General features: G+C 68.0%; 3 protein-coding genes across 3 annotated transcripts; 2 read left to right on the forward strand and 1 right to left on the reverse strand.

The window, feature by feature from the left end:
• Positions 1 to 1,121: 1,121 nt before the first annotated feature.
• Positions 1,122 to 5,420, forward strand: CAMK2N2 (calcium/calmodulin dependent protein kinase II inhibitor 2). The gene is made up of 2 exons (XM_075031509.1): positions 1,122 to 1,365; positions 3,999 to 5,420. Exons 1-2 carry the CDS (start codon positions 1,197 to 1,199, stop codon positions 4,067 to 4,069), a joined length of 240 nt encoding a protein of 79 aa, XP_074887610.1. The 5' UTR covers positions 1,122 to 1,196; the 3' UTR covers positions 4,070 to 5,420.
• Positions 5,421 to 5,576: 156 nt separating this feature from the next.
• Positions 5,577 to 10,856, reverse strand: EEF1AKMT4 (EEF1A lysine methyltransferase 4). Its single transcript, XM_075031508.1, has 3 exons — positions 10,600 to 10,856; positions 9,438 to 9,721; positions 5,577 to 6,854 (listed from the first exon to the last, which is right to left on the reverse strand). The coding sequence occupies exons 1-3, from the start codon at positions 10,769 to 10,771 to the stop codon at positions 6,552 to 6,554; spliced, it is 759 nt and encodes a 252-aa protein (XP_074887609.1). The 5' UTR covers positions 10,772 to 10,856; the 3' UTR covers positions 5,577 to 6,551.
• A 12-nt stretch (positions 10,857 to 10,868) lies between these two features.
• ALG3 (ALG3 alpha-1,3- mannosyltransferase) lies at positions 10,869 to 14,091 on the forward strand. Its single transcript, XM_075031507.1, has 9 exons — positions 10,869 to 11,097; positions 11,450 to 11,549; positions 11,656 to 11,803; positions 11,991 to 12,151; positions 12,284 to 12,404; positions 12,726 to 12,931; positions 13,165 to 13,241; positions 13,451 to 13,595; positions 13,702 to 14,091. Exons 1-9 carry the CDS (start codon positions 10,935 to 10,937, stop codon positions 13,889 to 13,891), a joined length of 1,311 nt encoding a protein of 436 aa, XP_074887608.1. The 5' UTR covers positions 10,869 to 10,934; the 3' UTR covers positions 13,892 to 14,091.
• Positions 14,092 to 14,413: the final 322 nt, after the last annotated feature.

A 14,413-nucleotide genomic window follows, 5' to 3' on the forward strand; every position in this document is an offset into this window, starting at 1 on the left:
AGATCCAGGGCCAGAGCTGTGCCTACAGCTCAGACAAGAAGGAGCAGCCCCAGCCTGAGCTTAAATAGCCCCCGAGCCCCAGGTGACTGGGATGGGGGGGTCTCAGGTGAGGCCATTCAGGGCCACTGATGCCAATTAGTGCAATCACTGTCCTGGCAGCAGAAAATGCAGGAGGAAAGGCCAGGGTGGGTCTGGAGCAGGGGTGTGCAGAGGGGACACAAATGGGGCCTGGGGGGCTGCTGGGGCCACTCTTGTAGGTCTCTCCTCGGTGACCCGTGGCAGGTCCCCACGGGGGATGGCCCTTCCCCTTGTCCGCAGGGAGCCCGCAGGGAAAGGCCAAACCGGGGGGCAAGAGGTGTCCCGGGGCACGGTCCCCACATGGGCCACGCGCGCGGGCACCTGCAGAATCACCCCTGTGTGCCCCTCGCAGTCCTCCAAATACATGCAATGGGCACACGTGTACAGAGGCACACACGTGTCCACACGTGGGGGGCCAAGGGGACCGGTAGGGGCTGGGGCAGGACCGGTGTGGCTCCAAAGGGGCACCCTGACACTGGGGGGGGCTGTGGGAGGGGGTGCCTGGATGGGTGCTGGGCAAGGGGCACAAGTGGGGGCCTGGGGGCAACCTGGCTGAGGAGACCAGGGGTGGGAGATGGTCCGGGGGTTCTGGGGGGTTTGAGCCTGCCGGGCTGCAGGAGGCTGGGAGCTGGGTGGGGGATTCTCGGGGGGGGACCTGGGGGACCGGGGTGGGATATTGGGGGGTCTGTTTGACATCACCTCGGTGTGCCGGGGGAGGGCCCTTCTGCGCCTGGTGGTCCTCGGCCGTCTGACCCGGGGGTACCCGGCTGTGCCGAGGGCTCCCCCCTCCATAGGGGCACCCCCGAATCGGGGCGACCGCTCCGGCAAGCTTGTGCCGGGGGGGGGAACCATCCTGTCCCGGGACCGGAGCCCGAGGGGGGGTCCCCCCATCCCAACCGGGCGGGCACCGGACACCAGCCGCGGGGGTCCCCGTCCCTGTCCCGGCCGTGCCGTGCCGGGCCGCGGCGCTCCGGAGCCGCCCCCCGCCGGGGGGGTCCCCGCTCCCCCCGGATGCATGACTTCATCCTTCCGCCCGGGTTTCCTCCCCGCCGCCGCCGCCGCCGCCGCAGACCGGCTCCCGGCTCGGCGCGGCGCGGCTCGGCCCGCTCGGCCCCGCCATGTCGCAGGTGCTGCCCTACGGCGAGGACAAGGTGGGCCGCTACGGCGCCGAGCCCGAGGCGGGGGAGCTGCCCTTCAGCTGCCGCCTGCAGGACACCAACGCCTTCTTCGGGGGCAACCAGGGCAAGCGGCCCCCCAAGCTGGGACAGATCGGCCGCGCCAAGAGAGGTACCGACCGACCCCCCCACCCCCGACCCCCGCCTCGGCCCCACGGCATCCCCGGGACCCCCCCCCCCCCCCCCCCGCATCTGCCCTGCAGCATCCCCGGCATCCCGGAGGCTGGCTCTTGCCTCCCCGGCGCTGCCCCACGGCATCCCCGGGACCCCCGGAGCCGTCCTTGCATCCCCGGCTCTGCCCCGGAACCCCCCGATCTGCCTCGCAGCGGCCCCGGCGCTGCCCCCCGGCATCCCCGGTACTGGCCCTCGCGTCCCCGGCGTCGCCCCACAGCATCCCCGGGATCCTCGGTTCTGCCCTTGCATCCCTGGCGTCCCCGGCACTGGCCAGCGCATCCCTGGCACCCCCGGCATCGCCCCACAGCATCCCCGGCACCCCCGGATCTGTCCTTGCGTTCCCGGCTCTGCCCCATGGCATCCCTCGGATCTGCCCTGCAGCATCCTCGGCAGTGCCCCACAGCGTCCCCGGGACTCCCGGCTCTGCCGATGCACCTGCAGCTCTGCCCCACAGCATCCCCGGCACTGGCTCTTACATCCCCAGCTCTGCCCCACGGCATCCCCGGCACTGGCTCTTACATCCCCAGCTCTGCCCCACGGCATCCCCGGCACTGGCTCTTACATCCCCAGCTCTGCCCCACGGCATCCCCGGCACTGGCTCTTACATCCCCAGCTCTGCCCCACAGCATCCCTGCGACTCCCAGCCCTGCCTTGCATCCCCGGCACTGTCCCCTGGCACCCCTGGCACTGCCCCACAGCATTCCCAGCACTGCCCCCCCCAGTATCCCTGGCACTGCCCCCCCAGCACTGTCCCCAGCATCCCCAGAATCTCCGGCTCTGCCCCACATCGTGCTCGGCACTGTCCCCCGGCATTCCTGGGACCCCCAGCACTGTGACTGGCACCCGGCACTGCCCCAAAACCGCAGGGCCCCCCATCCCCAGCTCCAGACACCAGCGCTGTCCCCCCAGCGCTGCCCCACACCCCCGGCAGCCTGGGGCTCCCCCCGGGACTACCCTGCAGCATCCCTGGGACTGTCCCTGGGACTACCCCCAAGCATCCCTGGGGCTGCCCCCCGGCACCTCCGTGAGTGTCCCCAGGACCCCCCGGAACTGTTCCTCAGGACCCCTGGGACTGTCCCCACATCCCCTCGGACTGCCTCCCCTCATTCCCTATAAACAAGCCCCCCCCCCAGCATCACCAGGAACAGCCCCCCCCAGCCCCATAAACCTCTCTCCCTCCACATTTCTGCCTGCCGCAGAGACCCCCATCAGCAGCCGCTGGCGATGCTGATCAACAAACACCCCCCCACACCCCCCCGGTTTACTGTCCCCCCAGGACTCCATGAACCTGTGTGTGTGCCCCCCCCCCCCCCCGCTTTAATGCCTGCTGCAGAGACCCCCATCAGCAGCTCCCCTGCTTCCATCAGGACCCAAATAAATGCCCCCCCGCGCCCCCCCACCCCCTGATCTGTCACCATTGATCCTCCCCGATGCCTTGGGGACCCCCGAGAATAGCCCCTGCCTTCCCTGCAGCCCCCACCCCACCTGCTTGGGGGATGTCCATAGGCAAACACCACTCCTTGAGCTGCAGGGGCAAAAGAGGGGGGGGGGAGAACAGAGCCCCCTCCCAGCACAAATACACCCCAACCCCGAGGGGGGGGATGAGCCGCTGCCTGCTCCACCCGGCCCCCCTTTGCGGTGGTGGTGGCTGGGTCTAGCAGACCCCCCCCCCAGGGGTGATGGGGGGCCGGTGCTCCCTCGGTGGTGATGGGGGGGGGGGGGCCTCGCTGCTTTCCCAGTGATGCTGGTGATGGGGGGGGGGAGTCTGGCCAATCCAGCCCCTGAGTGGTGATGGGGGGGTTGCTGACCACCCTGGTAGTGATGTTGGGGGGGTGTCTGTCCTCTACCCCTGAGGGTGATGGTGACGGGGGGGGGGGAATCTGCCCAGCCGGTGATGTTGATGGGGGAGTCCTGTGTAGCCCCCTGATGATGATGCTGTTAGGGGTCTGTCCAGCCTTCCACTGGTGATGCTGATACGGGTGGGGGGGGGGAACGGGACTGCCCAGCGAGTGATGCTGAGGGGGGGCTGTCTGAAGGGTGATGCCGATGGTGGGGGTCTGCGCAAGCCCGCCACGCTGACGAGGGGCTGTCGGGCTCCCCCGACCGTGATGCCGATGCGGGGTGGGGGGGGTGTCCTGCGCAGCGGGTGCTGCTGACAGGGGTCTGGCTGCCACCCCTGCCGAGCTGGCGGTGCCCCCCCCCCGCTGGGTCATTACCCATTCCAGTCCTGTTGCTCTCATCAGCGCCTGCCGCAGAGAGGAGGGGGGGGGGGTCCTTCCCGGTCTATTCCTGCCCCCCCCTTCCCAAACCACCCATCCAGAAGCGGCCGGCTGGCTGCGGGGGGGTTGCTACCCCAACCCAAGCCGAGCTTGAGGGGGGGAGAGATATCCCCCCCCCCAATCCCCATCGCACCCACCTGAACCCCTTCTCCCCAGCATCTGGGGCGGGGGGGCACATCAGGAGCCCTCCCGGGGTGGTGAGTGGGGTGAAAGCCGGGGATGTTGGGGGGGGGGGGAAGCAGGGGCTGGGTGCCCGTCCCCTCGCCCACGCACCCCCCGCCTGTCCCCGCAGTGGTGATCGAGGATGACCGGATAGACGAGGTGCTCAAGGGCATGACGGAGAAGTCGCCGCCGGGGGTGTAAGCCGGGACCCGCCGCCAGGACCCGCAGGCCGAGCCCTGCTCCCAGCCCGCCCGGCCCTGCATGCTGGCTGGAACGCCGACGAGGAGGGGGGGGGAGGCCATGCCCCTGCCCGCCACCCCCCCCACACCCCCTCACCCCCCCCCCCCCGCTCCGGCCCGGGGAGGGGGGGGGGCTCTGCGGCCACCCCCCACCCCCCCGAGCCATGCACTTTACCCCTCCGCCTTCCCCGGAGGGGGGGGACAACCCGCCGAGCCCCCCCACCCTGGGCAAAGACACCCCCCCCCCCCGCCTTTCCCCGGGGGGGAGTGTCCAGCCCCCCCCCCCCCCAGCTCCACGGCGCGTCCCCCGCATCCTCCTTGGTGGGGTGGAGTGGGGGGGGGGGGGGTTGCCCCCCGCCCCGGATCCCCGGGGAGGGGGGGGGGATCCGGCCCCACGAGTGGGGGGGGGAGCGCTGCTGTCCAGAGACATTTTTTGCTCCATCGTTTTTTGCATGAGCTTGGTGGCCCGGGGCGCCCGGTCCTGGGGCCGAGGGTCAGCCCCACCACTCCGGCACGCTTCTTTTTAAACAGAAAACTCCTCATATTTGTATTTTTATATCCGAATCTTTGTTAAAAACGATCTGCTGACGTCGAGATGTCGAAGTAACCGCATCGGGAAAACAAACAAACAAACAAACAAAAAAAAAATGGTTCATATTTTTTTCCATAAGAAAAAAAAAGACAAAAAAAGAAGAAAAAACCGAGGGGGGAAAAATAAAGGGGGGGGGTGACGGTGATGGAGGGAGTGCGAGGAAAGCCAAAGGCGCAGGGAGGGGAGCGGGGACCCCCGGCCCGACCCCCCCCTCCTGCCGGCAGCGGGACCGGCCGGAGGGTTTGGCAGCACCATCGGCCACCGCAGTCCCCTCCCGGCAGCACCGGGGCAGAGCCCACCGGGGCCGGCTGCGGGTGCCAGGGGGTCCCGGCGCTGCCCCTCGCTCGAGGGTGGCGGGGCCGGGGAGGGGGGGGGAACGGGGAGGGCAGGGACCGGCCTGAGTCGTTGTTTTTAATTTTGTACTTTAATTTAATTTTATTTTTTAAGAAGCTTCTCGGGGGGGTCTGATGTGCATGAGAAACTCGTCATCTTTTTCAATAACCTACGAGTGGCATTTATGGAGACGACGCAAAAAAAAAAAACAAAAAACAACAAAAAAATACCAAACAAAAAACAAAACCGAGAAAAAAACCACAAAAAAAAAGGAAAAAAAAATACTTGTGTCATGATGTTCTACGAATGATCCATTGTAAATTTAAATGCCATTTTTCACTGTACTGGTGAACAAAATGCAATGAATAAAATACATTCATGTACCGAGGCGAGGCCGGCAGCCGCCTGCTCCTTTCTGTCCTTCTTAGGCACCGGCTGGTTTCTGGGGTGCCTGCGGGATGGGGTGGCGTGGCGGGGGTGGGGGGGCTGACCCCAGAGTCCTTCGCTGGCTCCCGGTGCGGGGGGAGCCACCGGCTGACCCACTTACGCCTTTTGCCAGAAATAGCAGCCCAGCAGCTCGCGCCTCTTTGGTACGTTACCGCCGTCCCTCTGAGGAGGGGTCCCCTCCGCGTCCCCCGGTGTCACCCACCCTGGGGGGGGGGTGGTGGTGGTGCCCAAACAGCCCCTGGGGTCACCCCCGGTGGCATCCGTGCATTCACCGTGCCGGCACCCACGCGCGGGCAGCCCCGGCAGCACGCGGCGGCACGCCTGTCACCAGCCCCTGGCACACGCGTGTCACTGCGCCGCTGGCCCCAGCCACGGACAGACACGGGCCAGCCGTGTGCGGCACACCGGGGTCGTCACCGCAGCCAGGAGCGGGGATGGGGGGGGGGGACAGGGGCAGACGTGCCACCCTGCCCACACACGCGCCCCATGGTGCCCCCAGCCCCGCGCTGGCACGTCCCAGCCCGGAACCCCCGCTGCCTGGCCGGGGATGGGGGGGGTGACAAGGACACGGTGCCCTTGCACACCCCCACGGCCGAGGTGACTGGTCCAGGGGTCCTGGTGCAGGATGGGGGGGGGGGGGCAGCAGGCACCCTCTATCCTGCCGCCTGCACCCAGTGCCAGCACCCCCCATTCTGCCCCCAGCCCCGCTGCCCGCTGCCTGTACTGGTAGCTGCGGTGGGGGGGGGGGGGCAGGGAGCCGCTCCCCGCAAGATGGATGGGTGGAATTAAACCCGATTTGGTTTCATTATCGGCCACAAAGCCCGGAGCCCTGGCTGCTCTCCAGCTGGGTGAGGGAAGGGCTGGGAGGGGGCACAGCATCGCCCGCTCCCTGGAGCATCCCGCTGCCCCCCAGGGAGGAGAACCAGCCTCCCCCCGCCTTGTCTCCCGTTACTCACATCACTGGGCAGCTTGGGGGGGGACACACACGGGTTCCCCGTCCCCCACCCACAAGGATGGAGCAGCTGAAGGCTTTATTGGGTGGGGGGAGGCCAGGGAAGGCCCCCCCCCCGGGTCACAGCTGGATGGCAAGGAGATAGTCCTCGTCGTCGTCCGGGGGGGCGAGGGCTGGTGGTGGAGCAGGGGGTGGGGGGGGCTGGTGCAGTCGGCGCCCCAGGGCCAGGTCGGGGGGGTCCAGGGGCTGCCCCTTGCGCATGACGTAGACGAAATAGTGGAAGGCGCCGGCGTCCCCGTCCCCGCAGGCGGCGTGGCGCAGGGACCAGCCGAAGGCCTCCTGGGCGTAGTGGGGCTTGCGGAAATGGGGCTGGGCGAAGGTGATGGAGATGAAGCAGCCCCCCGGGCGCAGCACCCGGCTCACCTGCGGCGGGAGAACCCCCGGGACGGGGTGGGGGGACACAGTGAGGTTCAGCCCCTCTGGGAGGGACGGCCCCATCCCCGGGGAACCCCACCACCATCTGCCAAAGATTCCCCCCTCCCCAGCCTCTCCCCTCGCACCCCCAAATCTCCTGTCCTAACCTTGCTCCCCCATCCCCCAGAGACACCCCCATCCCGGCTCTGACATCCCCAGACCGCCTGCAGCCCGGTGGCAATGAGGAACTGGGGTCCCCACGCACCACCTCTCCCTGCACCCCAAAACTCTTCACCCCCATCCACAGCAGACAGCACAAAGACCCAACCCCGGCGCAGGGAAAAGCTTCACCCTCCCGGGCACAGGGACCCCCCCAGAGCAGCGCGGGACCCCCATCCCACCCACCCCTCCCTGGGACACCCAGTGCCACCCCCCCACACCAACACCCAGCATCTGAGGTGGCGGGGGGGCACCGTTTGGATGGGAGAGGGCTCAACCCTTTTAATCACCATTTTCTCCCCGCTGGAACTAAGCCCCCGCTAACAGGATGGAAAAGAACATCAATTTTCTTGCTTGGCTTTATCCAATGTCAAAAGGCTTTTACGGCCAGCGCTCGCGTGCTCGGCATGCAAAGGCAGTGCCCGGGGCGGGCGGGTGGGTGGGTGGCCAGCCCCCCCCAGCCACCCCCCCATCGCACCCCTGCCAGCACCCTGCCCCAGGCGGGGACACCCCCAGACCCCCCCCCCACCCGGCAAGGGCAGAGAGCCACTGCGGCAGGGGAGAGGGCTGGGGGCCAAGGCTGGGGGGGGGAGGGGGTTTCCCGAGCTCTGGTTTAATCCTGCTGGGAAGCTCCACGGCTCAGCGCTGGCTGGGGCCAGGGATGGAGAGGGGACGGGCGGCCTGTGTGGTCTCCCCCCCCTTTACTGCGGCGGTGGCTTTTCAACCAAACCTTCGTGGTTTTGGCCAGGAAAAGGGGAAGGCAGGTCCCTGCATCCCCCCCCCCCAGGCACTCAGCTCAGCATCCCTCCTGCATCCGTCCTGGAAAGACCCCGCAGCTTCCCAACTGACGGGCACGGGGGTCCCCGGGGCCGGGGGCAGGCAGGGATCTCCGGCTGGAGCTGAGCGAAGCATCCCGCATCCCATCCTCGTTAATAGAGCACTAACGGCCGTTGCTTAGAGACGGGCGCAGGAAACCTTCCCATCCGCCAGCCGGCACTGGGGGGGGGGTGAGGGGGGCTGCTCCCTGCTCCAGCAACCCCCCCCCTCCATTGCCCCTGGATCGCTGGGACAGGGGTGTCCCTGGGGCATCCCCGTAGGTAGGATGGATTTTTGGGTCCTTACGTCCCCTCTCCAGGGAAAGCAAGACAGAGGCTGTGAAAACCCCAGCCCCCCCATGCAAAGGGGGGGTGGGGGTGAGAAGGGGGGTGGGGGGGAGAAGGGGGGTGCCAGCCACGGCCAGATCCCTGCAAAGGGACTGGCAAAGCGGCAAGCGGGTGGGAACACCCAGCGAATCACCCCCGGGGACGAGGACAGCGGGGACCGGCTGCGGGCAGAGGCCGGTGCCCAGCGATGCTGGGGGAGGGCAGGGATTGAGCAGGGGATTAAAAAGGGGAAAGAAAAAAAAAAAAAGGGAAAAAAAGAACTAAATCCTCGTCGTTTGGCCAAATGACAAGGACAGGCAGCAGCGCTGGCAGGGCAGGGCAGGGCCCGGATGGCGAGGACAGCCCCGCTGCCCACAGCGCCCGGGGTCCCGCTCCCTCCCCGGCTCAGCGGGGCAAAGCTCAGGGAGGGCAAAAGAGGATGGGGGGGGGGGGGTCAATAGCCACAAGCACCCTCCCAGCACCCCCTGTCCGCACCCAAGGGTGCCGGGCAGGCGCAGCAATTAATTATCCTCGCAGTTATTCCCGCGGCGGGCGGGAGGCTGCCAGGACCCGCACCCCCGCACCAGGGCAGGTTCAATCCGGTCCCTGCCTCCGACACCGCCAATTAATCGGGACCCGGAGGCATCGCCCGTCCCCGTGGCAACGCCAGGGCCCTGTCGATGCTGACGGGGGTTGCTATGGCAACCCTGGACCGATGGGGACCCTGGCTAATGAGATCGAAGCTGGGGTTGAGGGGGGGGGAGAGACTGTCACTGCCCTGCGGTCATCACCTTGCCCTGGGTGGGCAGGGCCACCTTGGCGTGTGCCCCCCAGGTCCCCTCTGGGCACCCTCGGGTGCTTCTACGGCCACCCACGCCAGGATGGGGCCCATTTTTACTGCCACCTTTTTGTATTTAGGGTGTAAATAAAGAGGGGAGTCACCCAGCCCCCCAGCGGGACCCAGGGTCCTCAGGGATACACCCCCTCCTGCATCCACCTCCCTGGGGAGAAGGTGATGGGGTGGGAGGGGGGGGGTCTCCCACCCCCCAGGGGTGCCAGGAGCCCCCCAGGTGCCCCTTTGCAGGGTAGCAGAGAGGGTAGCACTGGCTCGGGGCGGGGGGGCAGAGACAGCGGCTGGGGCATCCCCAGGGAAGCAGGGTGGCGAGGGGACAATCTGAACCTGAATGGGGATGGGGTCCACCCCCCCCACGCCCCCCCCCCATCCCCATACCTCCGCCAGCACCCGGTGCATCGCGGCGGCCGCCTGGGGCGAGACGTCCCACGGGTCGGTCTCGTCCACCATCAGGACGTCGAGGGTGCCCTTCTCCAGCACCACGTCGAAGGCGGCGTCGGGGAAGGCGAGGGCGCGGATGTCCATGACGGCCCAGCGCAGGCCGGGGCAGCGGGCGTAGCGGGCGCGCATGGCCGCGATGCAGGCGGGGGAGAAGTCGATGCTGGTGACGTCGGTGTAGCCCAGCTCGTGCAGGTCGTGGCTCAGGGCGCTGTTGCCGCAGCCTGCGAGGGGGCACGGCAAAGCCGGGGTTCGGGGGTGCCCGCGGCGGCGGCCGCCCGCACCTCAACCCCGTTGGTGCCCCGCTCCGACCCGGGGAAGGGAGCGGATGGGCTGGGGTAAGCCGGAGAGGGAGGAGGGCATTGCCTTGCCGCTAATTAGCGAGCGCTGGGCTAATTCTTAATGACCTGCAAGGTGGGTGCTTTGGGTCTTGGGGTTGAGGGCAGCCCCCGTACGCCAGGTCACCCCCCCCCCCAGCCCCAGAGATGCTGGGGGCAGGGGGGGGTCCCCAGTTCTTCCCCCGACCGTGCCCCCCAAGAGCTTGCTGTGGGGTGGGGGGGCAGTAGCAAATTAGGGTAGCGGGCAGCGTGGGGGGGGGGGGACTTAACCGGGATGGACGGACAGAGGGACAGCTGCCTCAGGGGACCAGCACCCTGCCCGGTCGGTGCCAGGCCGGCCCCAGTGGGCCCCCGGTGTGGCGGGTGCGGGGAGAAGCCCCCTCCTCTCCGCCGCTCCCCGGGGGGATCCCGACGGGGGGGGGGGGGGGGGAACGGATTTGGGGGCTATTAAGCGCAGCTGGCGGCAGCTGATCCGCTAACAGGATCGGTGATTACACCCGCCTAATCCCGCCTGCCCGGCGCTGGCGGGGGGGGGGGGGGGGGGAGGTGGGTGAACCTGCTGGGCCCGGCGGCAGATCAGCCCGCAGGTGGGATTACCGGCCCGTTACACCGGCCGCCGCCTGCCCGCACCCCCGGGAACGCGGCCGCCCCCCCCCCGCCCCGGCCACGGTACCGGCCCGGTACCGCACCGCCCTCTCGCGGCCGGTCCCAACGCATCCACCGGCGGGACCTTTAGCCCCGCCCGCCCTCCACCGGGCACGTACCGAGGACGAGGATACGGTCACCGGGGCGCAGCTCGGCCTCCAGCTCCGGGAGGAACCGGGACAGCCCCCCCAGCCACTCCCGGGGCTCGGCGCCCTCCTGCCGGTACAGCGCGTCCCAGAAGCGGCGCTGCCGGTAGCGGCGGTTGGCGGCGGGCGCGCGCCGCCGCTCCATGCCGGGCGGGGCGGGGCGGGGAGAGCACCGGGCGCCACGTGCCGCCCGCTCCCCCCCCCCCCGCCTCCCCCGCCCCCACGTGCGGCTTCCGGTCTCGGCGGTTCCACCGCTCTAAGCCCTCCGGCCGGAAACGCGGAACGGAGCCGGAACGGCGTGAGCGGCCATGGCGGCCGGGAGGGGGGCGACGGCGGCGGCGGCGGCGCTACGGCGGGTCTGGCGGGAGCGGCGGGCGGCGTTGCTGGAGCCCAGCTACACGCCGCTGGTGGCCGCCTGCCTCTGCCTGGCCGAGGGCGGCGTCAACCTCTGGGTCATCCGCAGGGTCCCCTGTGAGTGCCGGGGCCCGGCCTGGCCCGGAGCCGGCCCGGGGTGGGGGGGGTGTCCTCCGGGCAGTGACAGCTCGTCCGCGGGCTGGGCAGCGCTGGGGTGTCCCCCTGGAGCGGTGGGGGGGGGGTGGTCCCGCTGGCAGAGTGACAGGGCTGCCCCCGGCCCGCGTGGGTGACAGCAGCCCCCGGGCATTGGGGGGGGGGGGCCTGGATGGGGCCGTGGGGGACGGGAGTCTCCCCCCTGCGAGGCAGGGGGGTGCAGGGCAGGGTCGGGGGGGGGTCTGGAGGTGGGGGAGTCCTCCACGCAATGCCCCCCCCCCCCCCCGCCACATCTGACCCCCGGCCGTTCCCGCAGACACCGAGATCGACTGGAAGGCCTACATGGAGGAGGTGGAGGGGTTTGCCAACGGGACCCTCGACTACACTCAGCTGAAGGGTGACACCGGGCCGCTGGTGTGAGTGACGGGGACGGCCGAGCTCCCTGCGACCGGGGGCGACCGGGGTGCGGGGGGGGCCCAGAGGGGCAGCAGGGCCTGGCCCCTCACTCCCGTCTCTCCACAGCTACCCCGCCGGCTTCGTCTACATCTTCCTGGGCCTGTACTACGCCACGGGCCGCGGCACCGACATCCGCCTGGCGCAGTACCTCTTCGCCGGCCTCTACCTCCTCAACCTCCTCCTCGTCTTCCGCATCTACTGCCGAACAAACAAGGTAGCCTGGAGCCAGGGGATCTCGCCGGCCGCCTCAGGGCCTCTCCTGCTCTGCCTGGTCCTCACCCCGGGGAAAAGGGCTGGGCAGGAGGTCAGGGTTGGGGGGCTGAGGTTTGGAAGGGCTCGGCTGCAGCGGGGTGTCCGGGACAGGCTGCTGACTGCCCTCGTGTCTCTCTGTTCGACGCAAGGTCCCCCCGTATGTTTTCTTCTTCATGTGCTGCGCCTCCTACCGCATCCACTCCATCTTTGTCCTGCGGCTCTTTAACGACCCCGTCGCCATGGCCATCCTCTTCCTCGCCATCAACCTCTTCCTGGAGGAGCGCTGGTCCTGGGGCTGCTTCCTCTTCAGGTGAGGGTCTGGGAGCAGGGCAGGGGCTGCTCTCCACAGCGTGCTGCGTGCGTGAGTGAGCTCGGCCGCAGGGATGAGGCTGCCTGGGCACCCGTGGCGGGGGCCGCAGCGGTAACACAGCTTCCCGCTCAGCCTGGCTGTGTCTGTGAAGATGAACATCCTGCTCTTCGCACCTGGACTTCTCTTCCTCCTCCTCCAACGGTTTGGTCTCCTGGGCTGTATCCCCAAGCTCTGCATCTGTGCCCTGCTCCAGGTGGGTCCCTGCTCACATCGGCTACAGGGCAAGGCTGGCAGCCCCACCGGCAGCGGGTACTGGGCTGCTCTGCCTGCATTCCAGCATCCTGCCTGGCTGCCCTGGGGGCTGGAGACCTCTGGGTAGATATACCGTGGCACCAGCACCTGAGCTGGCCCCACACAGCAAGCTGGAGGTTGACAAATAATCTAATTTATGGGGCTCCCATCTTTGGCTGACTGTCCCTGTTGCCCCACACGGTGCTGGGGTTCTCGGGAGGTGGCGAGGCTGATGGAGACCTGGCTTATGGCTGCTGTAAGGGTGCTCGCATGTCTCTGGCAGATAGTTCTGGGGCTGCCCTTCCTGCTGGTGAACCCTGTGGGGTACCTGACTCGCTCCTTCGACCTCGGCCGCCAGTTCCAGTTCAAATGGACGGTGAACTGGCGCTTCCTCCCAGAAGAGGTTTTCCAGAATCGGGCTTTCCACGCCATGCTGCTCCTGGCTCACCTGGCCGGCCTGCGGCTCTTTGCACTGCACCGGTGGCACAGGTGAGACCTGGGGTTCCCCACGGATCCTGGTCCCTGTCAGCCCCCATGGTGCAGGATACGGGTCCGCGACTCCCCTGTCCCCACAATGGGGTTCTGGGGTTGCAGGCAGGAGTCAGGGGGAGTTACTGTTCTGTTTTGGGGAGTGTGCTGCCCAGGGATCGTGGCTCACAGGGGAAGGTCAGAATGGGAAAGACTTTCAGCAGCTTCTATTGATGTTTGTGTTTCCCCCTCAGGTCCAAAGAGAGCATCCTGACTCTACTGAAGGATCCTGCCGAAAGGAAACATGCCTCCCCTCCCTTGACTGTCAACAATATCCTTTGGCAGGGTGGGCTGCAAGGAGGTGGGGAGAAGGCAGGGCAGGGCAGGGCGGACCTTGGGCTCAGCATTTGCAGGTTCCTGGTCCTGCGGTGCTGTCAGAACCAACCTGTCTTGGGGGAAGGAGCTGTGCTGTACAGTTGGGGAGCTGTTGCGGGATCGCACCTCTAGCCTTCTGCGTTTGTCCCCTTAATGCCAGCGCACAGATCGTCTTCATCCTCTTCTCGTCCAACTTCTTGGGCATCTGCTGCAGCCGCTCCCTGCACTACCAGTTCTACGTCTGGTATTTCCACACGCTGCCCTACTTACTCTGGTGCACCCCTACCACCAAGCTCGCCCACATGCCCAAGTACGTGCTGCTGGGGAGGGGGAAAACCCACCTGCTGGGAGGTCTGGGAGCGAGGGGGGCTGGTGTGTGTCCCCCCCTTGCTGACCCCCAGCTTTGCCCCCTGCAGGGTGCTGCTGCTGGGCGTGATCGAGCTCTGCTGGAACACCTACCCCTCCACGGTCTGCAGCTCCCTTTCCCTCCACATCTGCCACGGACTCGTCCTGCTCCAGCTCTGGTATGGCACGGCTCCCCCGCCAGCACCGCGCACCCCCCCGCCGAGCAGGAGGCCCGCAGCCATCTCCAAGAAAGCCCAGTGAGAGTGTGGCTTGCCAGACGATGGGAACTGGCCTCTGGGACTGCCCCTTCTGCCTGCTCTTTCCCCATCCGGCTCTCAGGCTGCCCCCAGCCATCCCAGGAGGGCTGTGAGCCCTGGAACTGTGCAAAGGGGGCAGCGTGGGGACCCCCGACAGGCAGGACTTCCCCAATAAAGGGGGCTTCTTTGTGTGCCCTTCCCCGGCTGCAGCGTCCTCGTGCTATGACAGTGTCGGGACGGCCGTGCCTTGGCCTGCCCCACCTGTGGGGAGGCAGAGCAGCCGCCGGGGCCGTGGGAGCTGCCTTCCCAGCCCTGGGAGAGTGCTGCCTGGGGCAGGGAAGCAGCCTCTGGCGTGAGGTTGACACAGGATCAGCAAAACCGCTTTGCCTCAAGGTTTGAATCACCTTGATGCAGCCCAGGGATCCCTCCAGCATGGCTTTTCCCAGTCCCCTGTCTGCTCCCTCCCACGGGAGGTGGCTGGGAAGGGGGTGACCCCTCCCGCAGGGCTCTGGTGAGCCCCAGCGTG

This window comes from Buteo buteo, chromosome 7 (genome assembly GCF_964188355.1).
Source record: "Buteo buteo chromosome 7, bButBut1.hap1.1, whole genome shotgun sequence".
NCBI lineage: Eukaryota > Metazoa > Chordata > Aves > Accipitriformes > Accipitridae > Buteo > Buteo buteo.

Bases quoted from the DNA above. Each gene is read 5' to 3' on its own strand.
- CAMK2N2 (XM_075031509.1), top strand. From the start codon at position 1,197: ATGTCGCAGGTGCTGCCCTACGGCGAGGACAAGGTGGGCCGCTACGGC. The intron at 1,366-3,998 runs GTACCGACCGAC...CTGTCCCCGCAG, and splicing joins GATCGGCCGCGCCAAGAGAG to TGGTGATCGAGGATGACCGG.
- EEF1AKMT4 (XM_075031508.1), bottom strand. From the start codon at position 10,771: ATGGAGCGGCGGCGCGCGCCCGCCGCCAACCGCCGCTACCGGCAGCGC. The intron at 9,722-10,599 runs GTACGTGCCCGG...GCCCCCTCGCAG, and splicing joins TGACCGTATCCTCGTCCTCG to GCTGCGGCAACAGCGCCCTG. The intron at 6,855-9,437 runs GTATGGGGATGG...CTCCCGCCGCAG, and splicing joins TGCACCGGGTGCTGGCGGAG to GTGAGCCGGGTGCTGCGCCC.
- ALG3 (XM_075031507.1), top strand. From the start codon at position 10,935: ATGGCGGCCGGGAGGGGGGCGACGGCGGCGGCGGCGGCGCTACGGCGG. The intron at 12,152-12,283 runs GTGAGGGTCTGG...CTTCCCGCTCAG, and splicing joins TGGGGCTGCTTCCTCTTCAG to CCTGGCTGTGTCTGTGAAGA. The intron at 13,596-13,701 runs GTACGTGCTGCT...TGCCCCCTGCAG, and splicing joins AAGCTCGCCCACATGCCCAA to GGTGCTGCTGCTGGGCGTGA.